Below are 27,703 nucleotides of genomic sequence, written 5' to 3' on the forward strand. Positions count from 1 at the left end.
AGAAACAAGATAAGAACATTTCAAAGATCCAACTCCTAGAAACAAAACACAAGTGGAGCCAAATGCAAGAAATAGAAAGAACAAGTCCAGGTTGTGGTTCTGGTCTCACTGTAAGTTTGATTTGAAACACTGATGATCAAACTCACCTGTTGATACAGAGATGTTGTTCCAGCCACTGTTTTCTGTGTTGCAGATAAAAAATAATGTAAGAAAAGTTGAAATATTGTGAAGAAGGTTTCACACACACTCAGGTTATAAAAGACTTTAACAGAGAAGATGCAGGAGGCTGTTTTCTAACACAGCAGATGCTGTAGTTGCTTTTTCTTCTTCTACTGTAGAAAAGACAGTCAGGTCCTTCAGCCACTGAGTCTTCGTCTAATCATGACTTCCTCACTGATCGGGACCGACGGCTCCGTTTGTCCTCACTTTTCTCAATTTGTAAAAACTCAGGTTTTATTTTATCACATTTTACATTAAAAAAAAACCCCTGATCCTTCAGAACAACCTCCACCTGTAGTGACTCAGCATCACTACACTGTTTCTGTTTGTGTTCAGACTCTCAGGTCAGGGAAAGAACCTGGTCTGGTTTGATACAGAAAAAGTTCAGTGACAGAAACTTCAGACACAACCTGTTTATTCACACTGAACCTAAACCACCATCTTTTTCTAACTGTAACCAAAGAGCTGCTGTTGTCTAAACCACAGACTCTGGAGTTTGTAGCTTCAGTCTTTCATTTATAAAACTAGAATTACATCCTCCTCCACTCAGACTCATCACATCCTGTTTATCCTGTCAGATCAAAGATGAAACAACTGTGTGAAATTTTGTCATAATATCTGTGTGAAGGTTTGAGTAATGGCTAAAAAGTGATTTGTGAGGTCACACTGACCTTGACCTTTGAGAATGGGGCAGACAGACAGACAGACAGACAACCCAACAACAACAACAACAACAACAACAACAACAACAACAACAACAAGTTGTCTCTGAATGTAATCTATTCATTGATCACACTAACACATCAGCATCACTGGGAAAACTGTGGTTGGATGTGAATGTAATTTCTCTTAAATCTCTTTAAATCGTGAATCTGAAGGAGCCCAGTGTTAAATTTCAGAGAAATGTCATGACTTCTCCTGATGTCAGAGGGTTGGTGGAAACACACGCTGATTTAATGGGATCGTAACACGAGTGTCACAGTCTGATAACCTGCTTCACCTGAGCTCCGTCTGTGTCTCTGCAGAGAAGGACTACAGCAGCCTGTGTGAGCGGCAGCCCATCGGACGCCTGCTGTTCAGACAGTTCTGTGAGACTCGACCCGAGCTGAGGCGCTGCATCAAGTTCCTGGATGCTGTGGTGAGGACAGAGTGTGTGTGTGTGTGTGCGTGTGTATAAACATGTTTTCTTGTTTTTTTTGCCACATGAAAATCATCTTCAGCTGATGTCGCAGTAAGACGGAGGGAAACAGGTGTCAGACAGATAAATAAAGGTTTGATGAGGAAGAGGAGGAGGAAAGATATAGGAAGGGATAATATAACAGACACCAACACACAACAACTTTGTTTACCTGGTAAATAAACTGACTGTCAGGTACAGAAGGTGACATCAGCTGTGTCCCGGTTCAGAGGCTGCGTTACAGCGTCGCGACTTTCATAGGCTCCTTCAAATGCGTCCTTCTTTTCCTGGTCAACGAAGGCTCCGACAGGTGGATCCTTCGTGGCCTAAAGTTCATTAGGAAAGCGACAGAGAGGCTGAGGGAGGGGAGGCACAGGGAGGGGGGGCACAGTTGGTGAAGCAAAGACCAGACCGTCTCGTTTCGGTTCGACCCACGAAGGTGTGGCCCTTCGTAACCTTCTTAGCCTGTGGCCCCTGAATTATGACACAGTGAACCACAGGTTTAAAGGGACAGCTCATGTGTGTGGAAAAACAAGACAATAGGTTGTTTATTCATTTCTTCCAAACTGACAAATTTATGCATCACAAAAGTGATTCATATTAGCGTTTTCTAATCAGTGATCTCTGTGGTTCACATTTTGTCAAGTTGAGGGAAGTAGAGCTAAATTCATTTCATGCTTTATCTCTCGGGTTTGGATCCTTCGGCTGCTCTGAGTAAATGAGTAAAATTCATTCATTTCTCATGAGCTCCTCTGGTCGGATAATTACAAAAAACAATGTGTGCAGTGTTTTAGAGACTTTATTTGTGGCAGATTTGATTTTGTAAAGTTTGGGAGAAGAGACAAGTTCTGACATATTAAAGATTTGTTGTCGTCAGTCAAAGGTTCAGACCCCGCAGCAGCTGTTTTTCTCTCAGTCTCATTATAAACTGATTTGTCAGGTTAAAGTTAAACCAATGTTTGTTGACAGTAACAATTTAACTGAGGTGGACTCAGAATCTGTCCAATTAAAGCTACTCACAAAGTGAGTGTGTGAACAAACAGATTTACAGTTGAAGGAAGTTGTGTATGTGTGCGACACACAGTAACACAACTAACTGGGCTGAGGAAGAAACCGGCGCAGCCTGTAGGTATCAGGCAGGATGTGAACCGGTCCCTTCACAGAGGAACAGAAGAAAACACCACAACGAAATGTCTTTAATCACCACTGTACCGGAGAGGAGGGAGAAAAGTGGTGAGTCTCTGATGCAGGAAGTTTAATTATTCTGAAAGGACTGAAGTTTGTAAAGGAGGAGGAGGAAGAAGAGGAGGAGGTAGTAGAGTTTAATATCTGTTTAATGAAAGGAACTCTTGACTTCTGGGAGCAAAGGAGAACAAACTGCGTCAGTGTGTCACCCTCCTCTACCTCCCATGTCTTATAACACACACACACACACACACACACACACACTCTGCTGACCTCATCCGTAACAATGAACGGCTTCACTTCTCGCTCTGCTCACTTGAGGAATGTTTCAGTCGCACTATTGCTTTATTCCCACTGGTGTGTGTGTGTGTGTGTGTGTGTGTGTGTGTGCCCTCATAAATGCTGTTTTGCTGCTTTTTTTGGGGGGTGCACAGTTGATAAATGATAAACTGTGGTTTCCTCCTTCAGTCTTCACATCAAACACACACACACTGAGTGAAGTGTTGCTTTGAAGCCTCCTCTTCCTGTTTTTGGTCTCTCAGACCTTCACCCTCATCGCGTTGGTTCCTTATAACTCACTATTCTGAGTGATAACCAAGTCATCAGGTTACTCATCAGTCCTGCTCCTTGATGTATTTCTGAAGGTTAGCATCACCCTGGTTTCCACGACTAAAAGATAACAGGACTTCACTGATGAATGAAGTGTAAAAGCATTGAGGCTGTAAAGGTGGATTGGTGAGTAGACCAGCTTTCAGTGTAAACTCCCCAGCAACCTCTGTAGTCTCATAAGACCACTTGTTAACGACCAACCTTTTGTAAGTGATGTAAAAGTTTCAAGAAATCATGAGTGTTTTAGGTTGTAGAGTAAAATGTCAACACGACTCGACCTTGTGTCTGTCATTTAACCAAAAATCCCATCAACGTCAGGACGAGGGAACCGTGGGTGCTAATATGGACTCAAACCTGCATCACTCTGTTGTCTCCTTTCCAACCGTTTGAGCAGAGATGCTTCGTGTTTTACTCTCGGAGGGAAATAAGGTGCAAACACGTCACAACGTTTGTTTATTGTGTCTATTATTGAACATCTTAACACGAAGGTTGGCTGAGGCTGATGGAACCTCATTAGTTCTGCAGGTATTTAGAACCTTGTTGCTGCCAAGGTCAGAAGTTAAAGGTTCTAACACTGACTGAGATTCAAATACCGATGAAAAAAAGGAACATTTGATCGATCACATTGTTCAGGCCAAACTTCAAGAACTTTGACTTTTAGGATTATGGCAGCTTTTCTGTCAGACAGTCATTGTTGTAGGACTCAGACTTGAGTCTGACTCAAGTCCTGACTTTCGGGCTTGTGACTTGACTTGCACTAGATCATTGATGAACTGGACTTGGGCATCGACTGCATTCAGACTCTGGTGTTGGAGACACTGACAGTGACAGTGACAAAGTGACTTGGACACTTATTTGGTAACTTGGACTTGGACTTGAACACTGGGGACTCCAGGTTCGACTTGGACTCTGACTCAGGTATTAGAAACTCGACTCGGACTCGACTACGACTCTTAGTGACTTGGACTTGGAGTCGGATACTGGGGACTCGAGACTCAGCTTGGACTCTGACTCAGGTATTCGGAACTTGCCTCTGACTTTACTTGGTGTCTTCTTTGGTAACTTTGACTGGGACTCAAATACTAGGGACTTGAGACTCAACTCGGACTTGAAGTTCAGTGAATAAACTCCCATCTCCGATCCTGTCTCAGATCAAACAGGCGAAGTTGCATCACGAACATTGAGTCATTGAGTGGACCGGTCGGATCTGATGGGTGGAGGTGGGGAGGCTGATGAAGACCACGTCTACCTCTCTGTGAAGGCAGCGAGGCTCCACTCTGACTGACCAGCTCAGCCAAACTGCTTTCCAGCTTTCAGTCGTCCAGCGGATACGTCTCACATACGAGGCAATTATGTCCTCTTTTACCCCGCAACCACTTCCCGTCTCTTCTCTGAGAGCTCTGCGAGAGGACGAGATGGAGAGGGGAAAATGAGATTTGAACCGTCTCCGCTGTCACTTAGCATTAGTTTACAGGCTCTTGCTTGCAAGAGGGAGAGGAAGCACTTTGGAGTTTTCCAGTCAGGCTCGTTTTACTGCAAGTCATTCAGAGGGCTGGTTGATGTGAGGAGGAGTCGATGCAGCTGGTTCATGTACTGCAGGGTGTGGAACCAGCCTCAGAAAACCCTTCAATTAGATCTTAAATTGGGTTTTCTGAAGTCGAGGCCAGAGAGTTCGTCAGTGAGCAATAATTCAGTATTACGGTTTATTGACTCTGAGTGCAGTCATCATATCATCACGATGATTTGATCAGATTGTGTCATCGTTGTACAAAATGCCAAGTGGTCTAAATGAGTTAATTAAAAACTAACGAGGCATCAAAATTTTTGTTTTGCAAGTGTGATGGATTTGAACTCATGTAATCAACATGATTTATCGCAATTAACATTTTTGTTTCATCACAAAGGCTTCAACAGTCACCTTATTTGTCCCTCTCAGATTGCTCAATGAGAACCACACTTTCTGTTTTTATAAACATCAGATGATGTGTGAGAAAGGACTCGATGGGAATGTTTTTGTGTTTCCTTTTTTCCTGGAAATCTGCATCCAGAGGTGGTTGTGAAACTGCCTGGTTTGAGTAACTCGTGGAGCAGCTGATGGTCAAACTTGGCTTCTGCAGCTCATTGTGTCATTCATGTGTTTGTCTGCAGGCAGAGTACGAGGTGACTCCGGATGAGAAGAGGAAGGAGAGCGGTCAGGAACTTGTCGACAAGTACTTCAACCCAAAGGTGGCTGCTGTTTACATGGACCTCTGTCACTTTCTGTCTCCCTGCAGAGAAAATAAAAAAACCCTCTTTACTTCATTTAGTGCGAGCAAGTATTCCCCATTTGATGTCAGAGTGATGTCAGAGTGTAGCTTCATGACATCACAGATAGGAAGGGTCCAGAGTGGGTAGCGAATGTGGTTTTCCTAGTGCAGTTTTTAAGGATCATAGTGATGGTTTTGCATGTTTTAGCCATTTAAACACCTCTTTAAATCACAGGCAACTGAATCATTACGCAAAATAAAAAATACATTTTATGTAAAACAACTGTGACTGTAAAGCTAAAGAAGACAAAATATGCTTCCCCCACCCCCCAAAAAAAGACAAAAATAATGAATAAAAAAGAAATATAGAGAAGAAACTATGTCATTTCAAATTCAGAATCAAATCAAATCAAACTTTGCATTTACTCAATTTCATTTTCTGACAACAGAGTTAATAAGTGCAACACATTAAAGCTGTTTGGTTCTGACAGAGTGTCAGTGAATGCAGCACTCAGGAGAGAAAACACTCCTGAGTGGCTCATCAACACTTTACCAGAAAAGCTGATAGGAAATTAGAGATGTACTGATCAGAAACCACTGGAAAGAATCTGTAAAGATAAAAAGAGCACACAAACGTCCTGCTCTTTCTACAGCAGATGGGACACAGGGACACTCCACATTAGTCGACATCATCCTGATGTAAACATGCCAGATACCAAAGTGCAGCTTCATATCTGCAGGTTACATTGTGTTTTTCCTGGTAATTCAGTCTCTCTCTGCTTCAGACTGTGTATCTGTGTGTGCGTGTGTGTGTGTGTGTGTGCAAGTCTGAACATGTAGAAGTCTGCGGAGAATAATCATCCACCAGCTCATCCCTAAAACCCAGTTCATCCGGCTTTCCTCTGTGAGTTTACTGTCACTGTTGAGTCACGCTGTTTACCTGGGCTTCATGTGTTTTGTTTTTTTTTTTTGCGATGCAGTCATCGGACCATGTGCCTGAGGTAGAAGACGTCATGATGGCTGAGTGCACCGAGAGGCTGCAGCAGGAAGCCTGCAAAGAGCTCTTCAAGGACTGTACCAAGTAAGATCATCCCGTCTGTGCTGGTTTACTTTGGTCCATTAGTTTTAAGTAGTTAGTTAAGACCCTTTCACATTGAGAAACTGAAATAGTTTGATCAGAACTGTCATTTTTGTTTTAAAGGCTGATTTCTAATATTATAGACTAAAATAATCAAAGTCATGTCAGGTAAATTCATTTAGGGGAAAAAAATGCCATTAAATAAATCAATAAAATGTCAAATTTTGTAATTTTGGACAGGGGGGTTGGCTGACTGTTTTCTGACTGATCCAATAAAAATATAGCAGGTTTCAGGTAAACACTCAGAGAAACCAAATTATGAAAGGCTGCACAGTGGGTCCAGGTGGGCTGGGCTTGGGGCATGGCTGAGGGCAGTGACTGCTTTTTTTTGTGACATCACAAAGTTCCAGAAGTGCTGATGGCTGGTTTTAAGGCTCAGTGTCTGAATACAGGCTGTGTGCATTTCTCTGTGGACTGAGGCTTTGATACTTTCACAGTATTAATATAGAACCTAGACCTGCTTTATAATCACAAACACATGGAAATCTACATTTATACTGGATGGGACCTTTAATGCTCAAAGTCAGATCTCCTGGGCTTGATAGTGTTATGTTCAGTAAACTGCATGATTTGAGATGAGCCATATCAGATGATACACACATACAGGATTTTATTTATTTGCTATGAAATAAATCAGCCCTTTATATAAAGAGTACCAGTGTCCCCACCCTCATCTCTCTGTCTCTGTGAGGGTTCTGTTCTCGAGACACTTTAAAAGAAATCCTGCGGTGCAACTACCATCATGCACTGAAACACACATCAAAAAAAGTGCTGTTGGCTCCTGCACAGAGCTGACACTGACCTGAATGCTGTTTGGCAGAGTCCCAAGTCTTTCAAGTCACAAGGCTCAAGTCCAAGTGAAGTCACAAGTCACAGTCTGTGGTGTCAGAGTCAGTGGATTTGCAGTTGTTTTTTTGTTGTTTGTTTTTTATGCCTCTGTGGCGGCAGCACTCATGGCCACAGGCATGGAGTTCTTGGATCTTCCATCCGGTTCTCGTGAACGTGATATTTCAGGAAAACCTGGAGGGAACTTCCTCAAATTTGGTACAAACGTTCACTTTGACTCACGGGTGAGCTGATTAGATTTTGGTGGTCAAAGGTCAACGGCATGATGACCTCATGTGCTCGTGAATGCGATATGTCCGGAACGCCTGGAGGGAATTTCATTACATCTGACACAAATGTGGGCTTGGACTCAAAAATGAACTGATTAGATTTCGGTGGTCAAAGGTCAAAGGTCACTCTGCCCATAACTGGAAAAGTTCACATGCTAATTAGCTGCGACTGGACTGGTTGCCTAGTTGTTGTTGTTTATTTTTGAGTCTGAAGTTGTCAAATTTGTGACTTGAGTCCAACTTGATTCCAAATCCTGTGACCTGAGTCTCCACTTGTGTTGAATTCTGATTGTAGTTATCAGAGTAGTTATCGCTTAACATCAAACAGATTATTCATGATTAGATGGATAATAATAATAATATTGCATATCTGTTATCATATTCTTTTATGAATCATTGAGAAATACATTACTTTCCTAAATAAACATTATATCTTTCATGTAGACACCTAATTGTTCTATTAATTGTTTTACTCTGTGGAAACTAATTACGTGGAAATATAACTACGTATCTCGTATATAATCAATAAATGCATTCAAAATGTATCGCTTGAGATTCCCTCTGTCTTACATACCAGATGTATTTTAGCTGAATTAATAGTTAGCAAATACATCCAGTGGTTGTCCATAGTTCATAGAACCATAGTTATAAAAGTAACTAGTACTGTACTAAAGGGCACTTTTGAAATCCTGTTTCCTTTTTTCTGCCGCTTCATACTTCTCTACTAAATTAAGAAGAAAACATTGAATTTTTTTCTTCACCGAACTTATCTGATAGATTCAGTTCCTCTTTGTATAACAATTTTACATGAGAACATGTGATAAGATCACAAAATGTGCTGCACTGTTGAAGATTAGACCTTTGGTTTTGAACATTTTTTTTGGCCTTTGGCAAAGAACATTTTGATAGCATTTATTGTTTTAGGCCCAACTAAGTCAAATGATCAAATATTTCACAAAGAAGAGAAACATTCGAGAAAACACAGCAGAGAAATACTTCTACATTTTACTATGTAGTAATACATCAGTTCTTATCAGTCATATCAGTTCTGCTTAAGCAGCCTTTAGTTATAATGGAGTATTTTTACATTGTTGTATTTGTACTTTTACTGAAGTAAAAGATCTGAAAAATGCAAACAACAACTGATGCAATGATAAAGTTTAAGAACAATATAATAAAATGTAGCTTCACCAAGTCAGAAAGTGGATTAAATTTCTCTTTAATGTCTTTTGCTCGCTGCATTTCTAATCCCTGTATTTACATTTGCACAAAACGCACAGATACCAGCAGAAAAGACGGATAATAAATGACGCTCATGCCAGGAGCGTCAGGTCTTGGGTTTGTACCTGAAATGTTCAAATCAAGAGAAACAGGAGATAAACACACACAGGACAGAAAGGAAAGTATTCAAATAAAATGTTGTTTGTTTCTGATGAGGAAGAGTGTGTGTGTCTGTCCTACAAACAGCACTCATTGAGTAACATCCTCTAACGGCTCTGTTAGTGCTTGCTGCGTAGGCGTGAAGCAGCGCAGAGGCCGGTTTGTTTTTCAAGCCACATCAAGTACAAGACATGAGTAATTTACTAGAGCCACGTATTAACACCACAAACCTGAGCTCTTGTAGTCTGTCTTTATTTTTTATCTTTATTTTTCTGCTTGTACGACTCTTATCAGGTGAGATCAAAAGCCACATTTTTCATTCTCTCTGCATCATTAAGCCAGTGTCCAATCTTTACACAGTTAATGAAAAACACTACTTTTACATACTTATAGAGTAATTATGTGCTGATGCAAAACATGGAGAGGAATCTTCATTTCATTTCATTTCACGATTGATTCAGAAACAGTTGTGATTTAAAGCTCCATCCAGTCTAAAGGCAGATGTCCATGTGTTTGTGATTATAAAGCAGGTCCAGGTTCTATATTAATACTGTGAAAGTATCAAAACCTCAGTCCACAGAGAAATGCACACAGCCTGTATTCAGACACTGAGCCTTAAAACCAGCCGTCAGGACTTCTGGAACTTTGTGATGTCACAACAAAGCAGTCACCGCTCTCAGCCACGCCCCAATCCCCGCCCACCTGGACCCACTGTGCAGCCTTTCATAATTTGGTTTACCTGAAATCTGCTATAATTTTATTTGATCACTCAGAACACAGCCAGCCAATCAGAAGAGAAGCTCAGAGCCTCTCTTCTGATTGGCTGACTGACCTGTTCTCACTAGAGCTCCATATCTTCTTATGGATCTCAACACTTCAGATAAACACAGGAGAAGAGTAAAATGTGGAGCTTTAAATATGATGCTGTATTTGCCACCTGTGTTGCAAAAGTTGCTCGTTGCTGTTTGCAGCAGTTCTGTGGACTGTGTGTGACCTGCAGCTTCTCTTTACTGTGTCGCTCCCAGATTGATCCACGACTACCTGAGCGTGGCGCCCTTCGCAGACTACCTCGACAGCATGTACTACAACAGGTTCCTCCAGTGGAAGTGGCTGGAGAGGTAAAGTTCAAGCTCTCAGTCTCTGGTTCTTTTTTTTCATCTTTCTCTCTGTTTTTCTTTTCCTGCAGACTTTTCTACTATGCACATCAGCACAGTGTGTAATCTCCTTACACACACACACACACACACACACACACACACACACACACACACTTAAAGGCTCACTACGGCTCATCTAGAGGCTACGTTAGCCTTAAACTCCATCACAGCACCAGTAACAACACGCTCGGTGAGAGTTGCCTCACTCCTTCCCCTCCCCAGTGTCCTCGGGGTTACAGGGGTGAGAACAACGCAGCCACTTCACTGTGATGTCACTGTTAGGTATTTCACGATTGGAGCATGAAATTGCTCAACTGCACAGTTTCACAGTTCTGCTGAAATTCAGTGAGATGACTTTGTGAACAGGCTGTTGCTGTGAGGTTGTGGTTAGACGTTAAGTGATTTTTTTTTTGTACTTATGGTGATACAGGAGGTAGAGTGTTGTGACTGAGACAAAGTTAAAGATAAAAGACTTAAAAGGACTTAAAAACAACTCAAACAGTTACAATGATTTAAATTCACACAGAGCAGATTTTTCACTTGTAAATCCAGTTGCTTGCTGTGTATAAAACCTCTTTTTCCTGGTTCAGTGGAAGTTGATGATAAAAATGAGTTGCAGGTATGAAGAACAGAGCTGTTCTCACATTTTTTATGCCTCTGTGCTGCAACAGCCATGGACGAGTCTAAAACCCTGTTTGGACTGTGGTTACGTGCAGCCAGCACTTGAATCATCTCAATATGCTCCTGTCACATGTTTCTTAGTACAATCTCTGTAATTTAGATTTGTTAACTCAAAAAGAGCCATGCTTTTTATTTTTAGGACTCCCCCCAAACCCCCTTTTCTCAAATGCTACGTTTACATAGTTTTCTATCGCAGGAAACATGACATTAGGATATGTTATTTTTCTGTTTGCTTCACTGAGCAGTCAATTGATTATTATTCAGACGTATTGATAATGAAAATAATTGTGTTACAGTACAACTGTGATGGAATAATACAACCTTACTGTGGGTTAATGAATAAATGAAGTAATGAAATAAAATGTTGTAGAACAAATAGACTCAATGTAAACTATAATAAAACTAGATTTTGACCAGATCCTTCACAGTGGTGATGGCTGGTTAATTAATTTGTGATTAATCACATTATTTATACAAATGATGTGAAGTAAACTTGAGGCGACTCGCTCATTTGTAATACGTGCATCTAGGGTTGCCGTGGTGATATCAGTGGGTGAAATCCGATGCTATAACTCTGGATCTGTAATGAGTATAAATATCTGTAGGATTCTCATGAAGCCATAAAACAGGTTTAAAGGTTTGAAAGGTAATTTTGTGGAAGTGTAATGACTTTACTGTAAAAGCTGGACTGACTGAAGTAACTCCAGCTGCCAAAACGTTTCCTGACGCACAAAGAGCCACACGCCTAAATTCTCAAATTCCCTCAGGTAGCTTCCTGAGAAGTGAGGAGAAGATTCATCTGAAAATTCCCTGGAGGCATCAGGTTCTCGCTTCCTGGTATTCAACCCTACTTACTCATTGAGAAGTTAACATCATCATAATAGCTGTTGAGTTTCATCAGGTTTGTTTACAGACAGAGAAAGTTTGTCTGGACCTCCGATGGTCGTTGCACGCTGTAAACAAACCCAACATCCTGGAGTGGACTCAGCGTTTGGGTTCGATGGTTAAACTGCAGTTCTCCAAAGATCAGCTGGAACAACCGCCAGGAATCTCTTAGAGACGTAAACACATAAGATCAGGCCTGAATCCATGAGGTGATGACAAAGACATACAAAATGCAGCCAGGACAGAAGAGAAGGACAGAAGCTCAGTGAAGCCTGTGTTGGTTTGAAGCCTGCTCCTTCCAGCCCCATGAGCTGCTTATCAGACAGTTTCTCAGTTCATCCAGTGGAGTTTAGCAGTGATATCAGGCTGTGAGAGGAACAGCTGATTCTCCAAGACGTCTCCAGCTGCTGGGAGAGAGCAGCAGCAATGACTAACAAACACCTGAATGACTCCGGGAGATTAAAAGAAGATAAGACAAAAACAGAAGCAATAGCTGTCGCCTCATTTTTACCCACAGCATCACAGAAAGCTCCTCTGCCACTTTATACTCTCTCCACTGCATTGACCTGACAGACGGAGCCTCTCGTTACTTTGCTGATTCAAATCGGTAAAAATTATAATCAACAAATAAGTAAACTGGAATTGTTTATTACTTTGCATCTGGATTTTATCCTGATACCGAACACTTGAAACAATAAGCGTAAATCTGCACCAGTGTGTTCCCGTCTCTTGGTCTGAGCAGAACATCATAAAACATGAAACAACAGCTTGAAGCAGGACTCTTGTCCCATCCTGCCCCTGGTCTGAGGCCAAGCGCTGGTTCACAGAGAGGGAGTAGATTCTAATTATTGGGTGTGTGTCTACTTAGGATCCTGGCATCAGCCTTTTACAAAATACAGTTATGAGAAAAACTTTGCAAAATGATTTGGTTTATAACCAAAATTGAATGGGTTCGTGAATCACCCTTGCTCTATCCCTTCGCCAGTTCAGTACTTTTTGCGTAAACCTGCTGACAAGCGAACAAACCAACCATCATTAAAAGCCATGAAATAAGAGATAAGAGATTTAAAAGAATTTGGTCGCAGGTTCGTAGGGAGTTAGCAGATCTCAGATACTGTAAAAGCAGGAGTCAAAGCATTCAAGGCTTTTAAAATAGGTGGTAAATCAATTCAAAACTCACAGGAAACCAGTGAAGGGCAATGAGCATTAATGTGATGTGGTCACTTCTCTGAGAAGTATCAGCTCTAGTCTTTGGATGTTTCGCCCGCTGATACCAGAATAAAGAGCGTTGCAGTTGTCCTGTCTGGAGGAGATAAATGCTTGGATGACCTTTTTTAAGTCTGCAGAGGATGGAACAACTTAATCTTGGTTAGATATCTCAGTTGGACAAAGCCAGATTGTCCAACTTTAGTCACTTGACTGTCAAATGGTAACTCAGAGTCACCAAGTACAACTAGATTACAGTCGTCTTACCCTGTTAGCATTATTGGATGAATCAGCCTGACTATATGAGAGATTGTTAATGCTGCTAAGTGCTGGAGCCAGAAGGTGTAATTAAAATGATTTCTGATTTGGATCCTTCTATCGTTTATGAAAGGAAAAACAAACTCTTTCTTCAAGTTCCTGATGATGTGAGAAGAGACTGAAGGCAGGATGCAGAGATAGTCAGGACCACGTCCGGACTTTAATTAAAGCTTCTTGTGGACAGGAACTGAAAACAACAAAATGACTCTGGTGCATAGACTGACCAACTGGGGAGGCTGTACTACCCACAGACTAATGGCTGATGGAACAAGGATGGGTACAATGTGATGGAACAATGTACAGGAGTACAGCCAGAGGAAGAACCTGTGGAGGCCAGAGCAGGGCAACACCGGACCTAAAGACAACTCCGAGCTTTACAGCAACAATAAGAAGTATTGGAAGACTGATCCACAGATGCGACAAGTCAAACAAGATATTTTCACTGTCTTAGCTTCCTGTCCAGCTTCATTGTTTCAGATAGCAAAACAAATCTGGCCCATGCTTGTTCTGGCCCACTATACGCCTGGTTCCACGGCCTGAATTTGGCCCATATACAGCATTATTGTCAGATGCTACTTCCACATCTGGACCAGTTCTGGCTCACACACAGAAAAACCACTGGCTTGCAGCCAATACCAGAGGATAACAACCAGCATCAAACCAGATATGGAAGTATATGGACCAGAGTTGGGCCAAGTCTGTTTTGTGATCACTAACGTTATTGTAAACTCTGTTTTAAAAGCAGCCTCATTTATCTTCAGACAAACACAGTTTCATGTCACCTTCTACAACAGCGTACACAGTGCAGTTCTGAAATGGATGGTCTGCTCAGTACAATGTCAGTAGGTTCACTGTGAATCCAGGGTTTTACATTTAGATTTGTCTGTGATGGATGAGAGAGGAGTAAACACAACTTAGATAAAAAAGAAAACGCGTGAACAGCTGGGGATTGAACCTCAGTACTTTTACCGACCAAAATGCATCAATCGAACCAAGTATTGGAATATGACACCTTGTCAGATTTTTTTTTTTACTCTTCTTTGAAATAGAAGAGCCCAACTTGTTCCTGTGCTCTCTTCACCTTCAACATCACAATAAATTAAATCTTTGTTCAGAAAGAAAAACAGTATTTGTTTAGTATAGGACCTCTGAGGAAGGTCAGCACAGGGTTAAATGCACTGATGCAAAAACTAATTATAATTAATGGGAAAACACAGTGTTAAAAACAGGGGTAATTAAATAGTAAATGACTCAGCCTGGTTTAATGAGTCCCAGGGTCCGTTCACTTTACATGCTCCAATGACCAGACTGTCCAGAGGGAGATGAATGAGTGCTGATACCAGGAGGGACCGGTTCAGCTCAGTTTGTTAACCTCATCAATGAGTGTGGACACAAAGACTGTTTTTAAATCGCTGTTGAAGTTGTTGGTGTTACAAACAAGTCCCCACCTTATTAACATTATTTTTAAAAGTTTAACAGTCAACGCTCAACCTCGTCAGCAGCTATCCTCACACCTTCAACAATTAAAGGTCCATCCAGTCTAAAGGCAGATGTCCATGTGTTTGTGATTATAAAGCAGGTCTAGGTTCTATATTAATACTGTGAAAGTATCAAAGCCTCAGTCCACAGAGAAATGCACACAGCCTGTATTCAGACACTGAGCCTTAAAACCAGCCGTCAGGACTTCTGGAACTTTGTGATGTCACAACAAAGCAGTCACAGCCCTCAGCCATGCCCGAAGCCCCGCCCACCTGGACCCACCGTCCAACCTTGCAGGATTTGGTTTCTCTGAGTGTTTACCTGAAATTTGCTATATTTTTATTGGATCACTCAGAAAACAGTCAGCCAAACAGAAGAGAGGCTCAGATCCTCTCTTCTGATTGGCTGACTGACCTGTTGTTACGAGAGCTCCAGAGAGAAGCCTGAGAGAGGAGATGTAAAACTATACTGAGATGGTTTTTGGTTCTTAAAACCACAGATATATCTTCTGATGGAGATCAACACTTCAAATAAAACACAGGAGAAACATCTTTATCGTTCCAAACAAAAACGGTTTTTCAAACTGCACATCTGGACATTAATGTCCAGATAATGAGTTGGTAACTTGTTTTAATTGAACCTTCAGATGTGCTGCAGTGTGTTTTAAATGAGCTTCTCTCTCTGTCCAACAGGCAACCGGTGACGAAAAACACGTTCAGACAGTACAGAGTTTTAGGAAAAGGAGGCTTCGGAGAGGTGAGTTTATTTCAGTTTAATACTTCATTTTTATTGACTTCTTGCTATTAAAAACAAAACCCTTAACAGGTCACCTAAATGATTATCATCTGGTTTGTTCTCAGGTGGGACACAGAGAATAAAAAGTGCTGGATTCTGAGTCAGATTCACCTCAGATCAGTTTAATTTCTTTCTGAACGTTTAGTTAATTCTGCTGCACAAGGTCAGCAGTTGGCTTCAACAACAGACCAGTGTTCATGACTGTTTTGATTAATTCAAGATTTGTAAAACTTTGTTTAATGTGTGCAGATGTCCTTTTCCCACTGAAAAGTTACGGTTAACAGTAACTAATACTGACAGATGCAATTATCAGTTCATCCACACACAATAAACAGCAGCTTATTTTGTTGTTGGTTGAATGAAACTGTTGTTGACACAAATCTGTTCTGGTCAAACAGGCTAAATCACATTTTTTCTATGTTATTTGCTCGGGTGCGTTTATTAGATTTCAGGTCAGGCCCTGAACTTTTCACATAACCTCCTGCTTTCTCACACACACAGTTATGAAGTCATATTTCATACATCACCTACACTACATGAGCTTTTTATCGTTATCAACAGTAGAAAAATGATGTAAATGTTTTGATGTGAACAGTGAAAGGGATTTTGGACTGTTGGGCAGCCCCTCAGACTTTTTTTACTCATGGTTTAGACGAATTAAATTATTTCTAAAGTTGTTTAAAAGATCGTTTTTATATGTAACAAGTCTGAAAGCAAAATAAATGAACCTTTCATCCTCAGTTAATGCTGCAGGCACTGACCGCACCAGCCAGTAACTACTTACATCATCTCTCTGCTTTGTTCATATTAGACTCGTTAACTCCTCTGAGTCCTGACCTTAAAGTAGAAGAGCAGTGTAAGTAGAGCTGGAAATATGGCACCTCCACCTGGGCAGAGAAATTACAGACAGAAAGAAAAAGCAGAAATAAGGTTTTAGTAAAAGAAGATATGGTCGACCAGTGAATTCTTTATTTTGTTTTATATTAAAATTGCTTCTGTTTATTCTGTTTGACAGAAATAACCACTGTGCTTTAAGAAACTTCACCAACTGAACAGGCCGTCATGTTGTGGTGCTGTCGTGTTTCTAAGTGAATCTTCTCCTTGGCTCCATCATCTGTTGTGTCTAAATCCCATTACACGCCACTGAATGGAGTCTGTGTGTTGCATGTCTGTGATATGAACCGTCTTGATGTCGTCCTGATCTCCTGGTGATAACGGATCGACTGGATGAGCGATCGGGTCACGAGATAGATGTTGTCAGTGTGATCGTATGCATCTCTTGGCTGACTCGTTATGTGTAAACCGTACGTTCAAGTGTTTTACTATGACTTGTGGCATCTTTCGAACATGACATAATATTTCAACCACCACAGTATCCAACTCTCTGCTGAATGACAGCAACTGTTTCACCTGATTCTCCTCCAACACGTTCTGCATCCATCAGAGTCTCATCCTGAATGTCCAGTTTTAAAAGGGACGTCTCTCTCTCCTCAACATCGTGTTCTCCACCTCCGAACACCTGGTGCCCGGTGCACAGAGGATCTACCAGAGCAGAGTAATTGTTATGAAGAGAGACACACTGAAAGCAGGCTGATACGTCACAAAAAAAAGATTATTAAAGACAAAGCAATTAATTTTATTAAACAACATGATAACTGATCAGTGTAATTAGATAAAAGATAATGATTATAATGTCTAATAAATAATGATTTATGAGTAATATCTACAGTCATAGTGACAGTTTTTCTCTGGGTGTCAGCCCAGGATCAGTCCAGGATCAGTCCAGGATCAGTCCCAGGAACAATCCTAGGATCCATCCTAGGATCAGTACAAGTGTAACTGTTTAAAACAGACTATGAGTATTATCATTGATCTGAGATATTATTATTATATTATATTATTATTTTAATATTGTATCAGTGGTTTGTAGAAATAGTTTTTTGTACAAAGACGCAGATTAATCTGAGCTGGACGTCACATCTTCAGTGAGTGTGAGGTTCATTATCACTGTGTCTCCCTTCATATCTGTGACGTACAGTTTACAGTTTACAGAGCAGAACAGTTCATGTCCAACACGTCCTCCACAGTCTGATCCACAACTGTACAAGAACGAGGGGGTTTCTCCTTTATTCATGGCTCAGGGTCCGCGGGCCTCTGCTCTTTGATGTCTGCGGCCTGTCGCCGTATCTAGATAGATAGATAGATGACTTTATTCATCCCCGAAGGGAAATTAGTTTGTTACAGCTGTCCGGTGTATTATAATACAAAATATACAATAGAATAAAATACAGAGGTAGACAGAAATAAATAAAAATACAGAATGGCAGATATAAATAATAATATACTATGTATAAGCATATGTAAATGGAAAGTGCAAAAAGATGGATACAAATATTGTATGAATATGATATATAATATCAATACGGTTAGTATTTGGAGTGGAGTGTTGTGATGAAAATTCAGAGTGCAAAGTGTGACAAGTCATCTTGTGTTATCTTGGCTCTGACAGAGGTAGATGAGTTGTACAGTCTGACCACAGTAGGTAGGAACGATTTCCTGTATCGTTCCTTAGAGCAGCGGGGTTGGATGAGTCTGTTGCTGAAGCTGCTCTTCAGCTTGTCCAGTGTTTTGTGGAGGGGGGGAGAGGGATTGTCCATGATTGCCAGCAGTTTTGCCAGCATCCTTTCCTCCACCACCTCCTCCAGGGTGACAAGTTTAGAGCCAATCTAGTTCTGGTCTGGTTTGTTATTCTGTGAGAAATGTGAAGTCACACGAAATGGTCTGTTTTATTACAAAAGATGCATTTTTTTATATGTATAAATGGAAATTAACTCTTTTCTCCCCACTGCTGTCCCCGGTTTTCTCCTCCTCCTCCTCCTGCAGGTGTGTGCGTGTCAGGTACGGGCCACAGGGAAGATGTACGCCTGTAAGAAGCTGGAGAAGAAGAGGATAAAGAAGAGGAAAGGCGAGTCCATGGCGCTCAATGAGAAACAGATCCTGGAGAAAGTCAACAGCAGATTTGTTGTAAGTGAAGATTTTCAACAACAATTAGAAAAACAAGCTGACGAATGACGACATCACAGAAGCTACTTCTCCTTCCTGTTTGACTTCCAGCAGTTTAGATGCTGCTGTTAGAAAACAACCAGAGAGAACAGGAGCAGTCAGGTCAGAGGTTCATTAGCCAGAAACCAATAATAAGTGAAAGTTTATTTAACTAAATTTACAGATGTTACAGATGTTATATGTTTAACCAGCAAATAACACACAGTTATATGTTATTGTCTTTTTGACAATAACACAGTAACCCTGCCCCATAATGTGGCTGCCTGAGTGATGAAGTTACACCACTGGAGCGTTGGAGCCCCATAGGTCGTTGCTCAACTTAGCAGCTTTGTCACTAAATCAGCTGACCCCTCCCTTTAGCCCTTGTTCATCCTTAGGGACATTTTTGTCCTTTGTCCTTTTCATTTTTGATTGTATGATCATTTTGGCTTTGTTCCTTTTTTTCTAAATGTGTGTATTTTTTGGAGACTTTTGTAATTTCACTCAGGACCTTCAGGACAAAAATGCCCCAACTGAAAACCATTAATTCAGTGAAAGTGGAGAATAATGTTAATATATAAGGACCTCAGTGACAGAGACTTTCTTTTTTTTTTTCAAAAAAGCACCAAGGAACAAATCTTGTAGCAGGCTTTCCCTCCGCAGACCCCCCCTCCCCTTAATGCTGCCTACATGGCAGCTGAAGTGAATGAGCCTCTAACTTCAGCTGATTTTTATCTATAAATCAGCTGGAATCACAGCTCAGTCTTGGTCTTTAACGCATGTGTCTGAGGATTTGGTCAGATGTTAGCATGAAGTCTCAATGAGCCACTTTTCAGCCACTCTACTTGTTCTGTTGTCCGACAAAGAGCAAAACCAACAGCGTCCATCTCTCCTCTCTTCCCCTCTGTGTCTCTCAGCTCATTGGTTCCTACTGCAGATGTAGTAACAGCTCACAAATATACAGTTTCATTTGTAAGAAGGGCTCAGAGGAACATGGCAAAAACAACTTTTTAAAGATCTAAAAGTTCCTTGTTCTTTCTTCCAAAAATAGACATTTTAATCATGAAACGCTTCATGTTGTCCTGGGTTTGTTCTCTGTGTGCGTCAGTCGGACGTGATGTCGGCAACATTAACAACTGCAGTAATTAAAAGACAACACTGTGGTTTTCTGTCTCTGGTTTGGTTTGATTCTCTGCCAGATGACCTGGGTTCAGATTATTTGATTTGGACAGCAGTCACTCGCTCCGTCCTGGCTCCCAGGCCGGAGGAGTCCCGGAGGGTTCAGCATGACTGCAGTGTGAAAACACACAACTGGTCAATTTTATTAACAGAAGTAATTTGATTGAAGTTTTGGCAGCAGGCAGAGCTTTTCAGCCAGGGGGACATACCGTCTTCAACTTCCTGAACAATCTCACATTAAGGAAAAATCCGCCCTTTGACTTGTGTTTTTACAATTATTAAAACTGTAAAAATGTCCGCTGCTTCTTCCCAAGCACGAGGCGACATCTTCAGATGTTTTGAAATCTGAAGATTTTCAGACACTGTTTCCAACAGCATGTTGGACAGTCTCACCTGAAGACACTCCTCCTCTGTCTGCAGGTGAGTTTAGCCTACGCCTATGAGACGAAGGACGCCCTGTGCCTTGTGCTGACCCTCATGAACGGAGGAGACCTGAAGTTCCACATCTACCACATGGGCGAGGCGGGTTTCGATGAGAGGAGGGCCATCTTCTACTCTGCGGAGATCTGCTGTGGGCTGGAGGACCTGCACCGGGAACGCATCGTCTACAGGTCAGTGTGTGTAAACCTTAAAGACGGACACGCTCGTCCTCTTGCCCTCTTCCTTCTGTTTCTCACCCTCCCTCTCTTCCTCTGTCACACAGGGACCTCAAACCAGAGAACATCCTGCTGGACGACCACGGTGAGTCACAGCTGTGGAAAACTTACACACTTAGACTTAGAAATGCACACAGCCTGTATTCAGACACTGAGCCTTAAAACCAGCCGTCAGGACTTCTGGAACTTTGTGATGTCACAACAAAGCAGTCACCGCCCTCAGCCACGCCCCAACACCTCAAATAAAACAACAGAAAAGTTTGGAATAGGGGACCTTTAAAACCCTTAGTGCCACAATTTGTGTCAGAAACAGAAACGTTTGTGCGACTTCCCAAGGACAACGTTATCTCTCTGAGTTAGCTCTTCATAACTGCAGAACCTGCAGAATCAGCACGTTTTCAATATTTCTTCAGTATCACAATAATCCAGAGACAGTTGTCTACATCTACAGGTGCACGCTGCCATTTTTCCAAAATGTAAACAAATATAGGCTAAAATATATCTTAGTTTTATCTGAGGGAGGGCTGCAGAGTCACACTTTTAAAACCAGTGATTTTTGTGTATTTGTCTTTTTATTTGTATATTGTGACTGTGAATGTGTTTCTGTTTTGTTACATGCCAGGGGACTATGGATGTAAATTAGCATTTTTGCTACAATCCGTGTTTACATCGTGTATTTTGTGCTGACGTCCATTACATGCACTGTCCCTATCAAATAAAAAGATAGAAAAAATAAAATCTACAGAATCACTAAACATAAACTGGAAATCCATGTGATACGGTTGAAAGCTATGAAACAAGAGTAAGACGACGTTCAGCAATAGACTCAACTTTTAAAGCAATTCTGCATTTAAATTAATAAATGCAAAATATTCCTTAAATACATAAATGGATATAATATGTTTGATAATTGTATTATTTTGTACACAAATTTAATTAAGTGATGAATACATAATTAATTAATAATTCATTATAATTACTTTGTGGAAAAATCTGTTCATTCTGCATTAAACTCCCTTTTCAGAATATTCTCACACAGCAGCTGTTTGAAACACACTGTTGCCACACGACAGTTGTTTTTACATGTTATTGATAATAGAAAACTGTGTTATTCCTCCTGTAAGACTCAACAACACTTCAGGCTGGAGGAGGTGTTTATAGTTTTGTGTAGCCGTCACCAGAGGGCGCTCTGACTCTGACTCTGACTCTGCAACAGATCAGTCTGATCTGAGACTAAAAGCTCCTGAAGAGTTTAATCACAGTCAGCAATCAGACCTCATTAACAGACAAGTACAATCCCAAAAAGATGTAATTACTTTTCCTGTGCTGGTGAATGTGAAGAGTCCTTAAACCAGCCACAAATATTCAGATGTGAGGTGACGACACAACTGAGCTGGAGTTTGGTTGTCAGCAGCTGTCAGTTAAAAACTAATATATCCTGTTTGTTCAGGAACTGCAACAAACTGCAAACACTCGACTGTTTAGTTTTACATAAGAGAAAATGTTGTTTCCCAGCTTGACTGCAACCAATCAGCAGAAAGATCCAGAGAACGTGAAATGTTGACTTTAAAGCCACATCTGCTGCTCTAGATAAGACCAAAGGAAACAAACATAAAGCTTGATGGAAGTGGTTTTACCTCATGATTCTCTCTGACTTCTTCATAAATCACAAGACATGAATTCTCTGCATGAAGAAGAAAATCGCTGTTTAACCTCAAGGCTTCTGCAGGATCGTATACGTCTGTGATTACATCACAGTGACAATCCACCACTTTCACTGAAGGTTAAATGACTGTTTATTAACCTTAAGTGAAATGTGGAGGAACCTGGTGATAGTTTGGACAGAAAATCCAACTGAAAGAATTCAACAAAATGTACAAAGCAAAGAGGATTTTATTAAATGTCCCTATTTTACTCTTCTTCTGTGTTTTATCTGAAGTGTTGATCTCCATCAACATTTCTCTGTGGACTGAGGCTTTGAAACCTTCACAGTATTAATATAGAACCTAGACCTGCTTTATAATCACAAACACATGGACATCTACCTTTAGACTGGATGAAAACTCAATGAGGAACATAAAAGACAAAGACTTTACGAATAAAGTGATTTTCCTTCATTTTAACGAACGAGTTATCAGAAGAGAAAGTCAATAATGTCCGTGTTCACACATCACGCTGCCTATAAGCTGCAGTACGAACTCAAAGCAGGTTCAGACTCAGCAAAGAAAATCAATCTGCACATTATTTTTTAAGTAGATATGAAATATGAATCTGTATTTTTCTTCTCAATAAAAAAATATCCTGAACTTGATAAAACAGAGTCGGTGGTGATGAGAGACAGAATGATTTTATCAAAACTTAATATCCAACCTCACTGATTTTTAACTGACACTGAATCCATGTGAAATATTTCTGGGATTTTCTTTCATCTTACGACAGATTTCCTCTCATAATGTCTCTGCTTGTGTTTGTGTATTTAGGCCACATCAGGATATCAGATCTGGGTCTGGCGGTCCATGTACCAGAGGGGCAGACCATCAAGGGACGGGTGGGAACAGTAGGATACATGGGTAAGTGACCTCTGACCTTCATTGACCTTTAGAACTTTGACTCTGTAGTTTTAAGGTTTTTACATGATCTTGTGTCGAAACCAACCCTGACCTTTGTCTCCTCCAGCTCCAGAGGTGGTGAAGAACGAGCGCTACACCTTCAGCCCCGACTGGTGGGCGCTGGGCTGCCTGCTGTACGAGATGATCGAAGGCCAGTCGCCCTTCCAGCAGAGGAAGAAGAAGATCAAGAGGGAGGAAGTGGAGCGGCTGGTGAGGGAGGTGGAGGAGGAGTACTCCAGCAAGTTCTCCGAGGATGCCAAGTCCCTCTGCAAAATGGTGGGTGGATGTACGAGCAACCAAATCCACCTCTCAGCTCCACTTGTCTGCAGCTCCATGTTGATCCGTCCCTTATTCACTTCAGACTCCGACTGTCTGAAAACAGCAGCGATCTGAAAACAGAGCGTTCACTTTCCACTCGTTTTTTAACCTTTTTTTTTTTCACCCTCCAGCTGCTGGCCAAAGATCCCACAGAGAGGCTGGGCTGCCAGGGGGGCGGGGCCTCTGAGGTCAAAGCTCATCCCATCTTCCGCTCCATTAACTTCAAACGCCTGGAGGCTGGCATGCTGCAGGTTCCCTTCATCCCTGACGTAAGTCTGCAGATACGAACTCAACATGAGCACAGGTGTAACTGTGGGGTTGTGAAGGTGTAACCACAAATATGACCAGTAGCATTAGAGACAGTGCAGGTTTAACTAGTTACGATGACGGTGCAGGTGACTAATAACAGCTGGAATCTCCAGGTGCACTGAACAACATCAGGTGTAACTAACAACATTAATGACATCACATCTAAATCTGCTCATCAACGTCAGAGTTCCTTTAAACAGACAGGTGCACGTTCACGTTTGTCTGCAGCACCTGAAGAGGAGCTGATTAATAAGAATGTCTCATTATATGGATCATGCATAATTAACCTGCTCGGTGTCTGCACAGGAAGGACCCCCCCACAGTGAGCTCTCTGTTGTGTTACTGCAGCTTTGATTTCATGTCAGGACAGAGGGAGTTTAGGTTTTTGTGAAAGTGTTTGACAGCTGAGGTGCAACCGTGTTGAGGAAGTGGTGTGTGTGTGTGTGTGTTGCAGCCGCAGGCCATCTACTGTAAAGACGTGCTGGACATCGAGCAGTTCTCCACGGTGAAGGGTGTGGAGCTGGAGCCAAAAGACGAGTCCTTCTACAGCAAAGTGTCCACAGGCAGCGTTTCTATTCCCTGGCAAAATGAGGTGAGAGCTGTGGACCCACACACACACACACACACACACACACACACACACACACACACACACACACACACACACACACTCTGGTCTGGTCTATTTATTCTAGTTGTTCCACCATGAGTGAGATAAGAAACAACAGTCAGGTCTTTTATGGGAACCAGCACCATAAAAAGCTTCATCTGAAAACAGCCAACAAACTGTTCACAGCCCGACAGAATGAGTCTGTACAATCACGTCAGGTCACACAGATTTCAACTGAATAACCAGAAAACTGAGTCACTAGAGTTGAGTTGAATTCAACAGCTGGGCGCCATTAAATCACAGCAGAAGAAGATGAACAGGAACCAACAGCGACAAAAACCATGTGATGTTTCATGTTTTTATCTGAGGAGGGCGACAGACAGAAAAAAGATGGTGCCTTCAAATCCTTGAATCCTTAGTTAGATATAAATATATTTCTGCCACTGGTTCATTAATTTTAATTTTTTAACCTTCAACTGATTTTTTGAGCAGGTTTCCATGTATGTGCTCATGTTTAAAAGATAAAGTTCATATTTCCTGAAGCTGTGAGGCTGGACTCCAGGTGGAGTCTTTGTTGAGGATGAAACACGTGACATTTGTCTGTTAGACGTTCGTTCTCTGTGCCGGTGATACACAGAGTGACGTCAGTGTCGTCTTCTCTCCTGCAGATGATTGAGACCGAGTGTTTCGCAGAGCTGAATGTTTTCTACCAGGACGGGGCGGTTCCTCCCGACCTGGACTGGAGAGGACAGCCGTCCCCTCCCCCCAAACAGGGACTCCTGCAGCGGCTGTTCGGCAGACAGGTGGGTGGACTCTTCTGGCGACTGTGGGTCAGTGTGGAAATCTGTGGACATTTACATATCCATAGATTCTGAATTTGTTAATGAGGGTGATGGAGTAGATGTAAGTTTAAGAATTAAAGAAAAATCAGGAACACTTTATATTGAGGTCCTTGTAATATGTGTTTATTTATAAAGGATATTTAATAAGATTATGTAAGTTTTAATAACAGCATCATAATCATGTTCATTGTTAGATTATAAGACATTCATAAACTCTGATAAGAAACAGGTCATGGACTGTTACAGAATGTTAATCTTAGTATTAGTAACAGCATCACAAACATTGATTGAGTCAACAAATGTACAAATTATTGTCTTAATTAAACCTGCTATGATATAAATAAATAAATATATATATATATATATATATATATATATATATATATATATATATATATATATATATATATATATATATATACACACATATATATAAAATTTTCTATTCAGTCAGAAGAGAGGCTCAAAGAGAAGCCTGAGAGAGGAGATGTAAAACTACACTGATGGTTTTTGGTTCTTAAAACCACACATTTCTGATGGATATTAACACTTCAAATACGTGGAGCTTTAATTAGAGGAGAAGTGGGTGATTTGCATCTTGAAACACTGACTCTGTTCTCTCTGTCCCTGTGTGCAGGACTGCTGTGGTAACTGCAGTGACAGTGACGAGGAGCCCACCAGGCTGTGACACACACACACACACACACACACACACCAAAACACACACACACACACACACGCACACACAGGATCTCATTTGTTTACAACTTTTGCACATTTGTATTTTTGAGACTGTACTCTCTCTCTAAATGTCAGAATGTATATTTTCAGCATAGCCATAAAGTTTAATGTTATTTAAAAGTGTGAATATCGGCTGTGGACGAATCAGGACACGGGGACGGACAGAAGACGAACTGTTGTTTTTAGTGTGTTCATTCTGTGTACAGGGAAGGCTCTCTGCTTCCACACACTGGTCCACTTCTACATTTCCATGTTAATCCTAACCTTAATGAACCGGGAGCCGCTGCTGCTCCACTGGAACAATCGCCTGCTGTAAGTGCCTTGCTCGAGGGCACCACAGTGACAGTGGTTATGAAGGGAGGACTGAGCATTCCTCGATCTCTTTACATTGCCCCACTTTGTCCAGGGAATCGACGTAGTGACATTCAGCTACTGAACTATGACCACTTCACTTCCTCTGCCCTCCATTCTGCTGAGACCAACCTCACTGCTGCGTTTCTCCTCTGCTGAACTCCAGGTTTCTTTGCTTGACGTCAGAGCCATGAAGTCTACTTCTGCAGATATTTTTATAACAATATTGTTTTTATTTTTCGTGATGGAGACAATCGACTCGTTGTGTCAGTGGCTTCAGTGTCTCTTGTCAGTTCAGGATGGGACCATAAAGACCGAGGTATTTCAGAATCTATAGGATGTTAGCAGTCAGCCAAGCAGTTGATCATCCAGGTGTGATTTCAATGCTCTGCCTGAACTAATGTCATGTTCAGGTAATTTTGTGAGCTCAGATTCACTCCTCACACCAGTAATGGATGTGAATTTCCAGAAACTTCACACATTTCCCTCCTCAGCTGGTCTCATCAGGAGACTTCACCCGTCAGTAAAAATATCAGCAGGAGCACATGCATTGATTGGAAAATGACACTACTGAGAAAAGGCACTCGACTGCACAGAGAAGCAGTTCAAGCACCGTCTGTGCAGAAAGCTCTGAATCCTCCTGAAAGGATCTGTTTTGATTGTAAGAACAGCGGAGAAAACAAAACCCTTTTATACCTTACTTTGCTGACATGATTTTTACAAAAAAAACATCACATCGTCAACACAAAGCCACATTTTCCAAAGTGACTTCATAACCCCGACCCATCAAGGTTATTGGCCCAACTCTTTAAACCGACTCAGTAACAGCCAGCTATGTATCAGAACAAGACTCTGTCAATATCTAATTAGAAAATAAGTAAACAAGGCTATTAAACAATTTTACTGAATTTTTCACTACGACAACATCTCTCAGGGTTTATTATTTTATTGGCTCCTCCTCCGGATGTCGATCGAATGAGTCACAGACAGTTCAGGTTTACACTTGTCCTGCCGGTTGATCACCTCTAATGTGTGGTAGCAACAGTTCAAAACAAAAGGTCCAAAGTTTTGTGCGTCCAGATGTGAGCTGAAGTCACTGACACAACGACAAGAGTAACCGAAGCCTCTGGGTCCAATCCTGTGTCACACAAAGACTGAAGTGAATTGCTTCAGCTGGTACTGTTGCAGTCAATGGCTTCCTCTAAGAATATGGCCTCTGTTATATCTGAAGCTATTAAAATGAAATACCTCTGAATGTACAAGTGGCTGTCATGTTATTTGTGTAGACTGGTCTTTGGGAACAGAAATCCAGACGCCAAAGTCTCATCTAAATTGTAAAAACCTGTTTGTTCAATTTAATTTTCGATCACTCTTCATCTGGGACATGAGAACCATGAGTTCATGAAAGTGTTAAATTCTCCTTTAACTGTCCCACAGTGAATGAATGTTTATATCT

The 27,703-nt window shown here is 41.3% G+C and overlaps 1 protein-coding gene across 2 annotated transcripts in view; it reads left to right on the plus strand.

Moving 5' to 3' along the window:
• grk6 (G protein-coupled receptor kinase 6) overlaps positions 1-27,502 on the plus strand; it is a 51,926-nt gene extending 24,424 nt beyond the window's left edge. Inside the window, exons 3-16 of one of the 2 annotated variants that reach the window (XM_071506034.1) lie at positions 1,245-1,357; positions 5,339-5,416; positions 6,417-6,517; positions 10,095-10,187; positions 15,488-15,551; positions 18,474-18,614; positions 20,232-20,422; positions 20,515-20,552; positions 22,948-23,037; positions 23,144-23,352; positions 23,526-23,663; positions 24,158-24,295; positions 24,982-25,116; positions 25,793-27,502. In XM_071506034.1, the coding sequence (XP_071362135.1) occupies positions 1,245-1,357; positions 5,339-5,416; positions 6,417-6,517; positions 10,095-10,187; positions 15,488-15,551; positions 18,474-18,614; positions 20,232-20,422; positions 20,515-20,552; positions 22,948-23,037; positions 23,144-23,352; positions 23,526-23,663; positions 24,158-24,295; positions 24,982-25,116; positions 25,793-25,843 (1,580 nt within the window). In that variant the 3' untranslated portion in view covers positions 25,844-27,502. Of the gene's footprint in view, positions 1-1,244; positions 1,358-5,338; positions 5,417-6,416; positions 6,518-10,094; positions 10,188-15,487; positions 15,552-16,789; positions 16,895-18,473; positions 18,615-20,231; positions 20,423-20,514; positions 20,553-22,947; positions 23,038-23,143; positions 23,353-23,525; positions 23,664-24,157; positions 24,296-24,981; positions 25,117-25,792 lie in introns of those variants that run through there. The other variant, XM_071506035.1, reaches the window with a different exon arrangement.
• Positions 27,503-27,703: the final 201 nt, after the last annotated feature.

The sequence above is a fragment of the Trachinotus anak genome, unplaced genomic scaffold, assembly GCF_046630095.1.
Source record: "Trachinotus anak isolate AG129_WGS33_773 ecotype Australia unplaced genomic scaffold, CSIRO_AGI_Tana_v1 ptg000020l, whole genome shotgun sequence".
Lineage (NCBI taxonomy): Eukaryota > Metazoa > Chordata > Actinopteri > Carangiformes > Carangidae > Trachinotus > Trachinotus anak.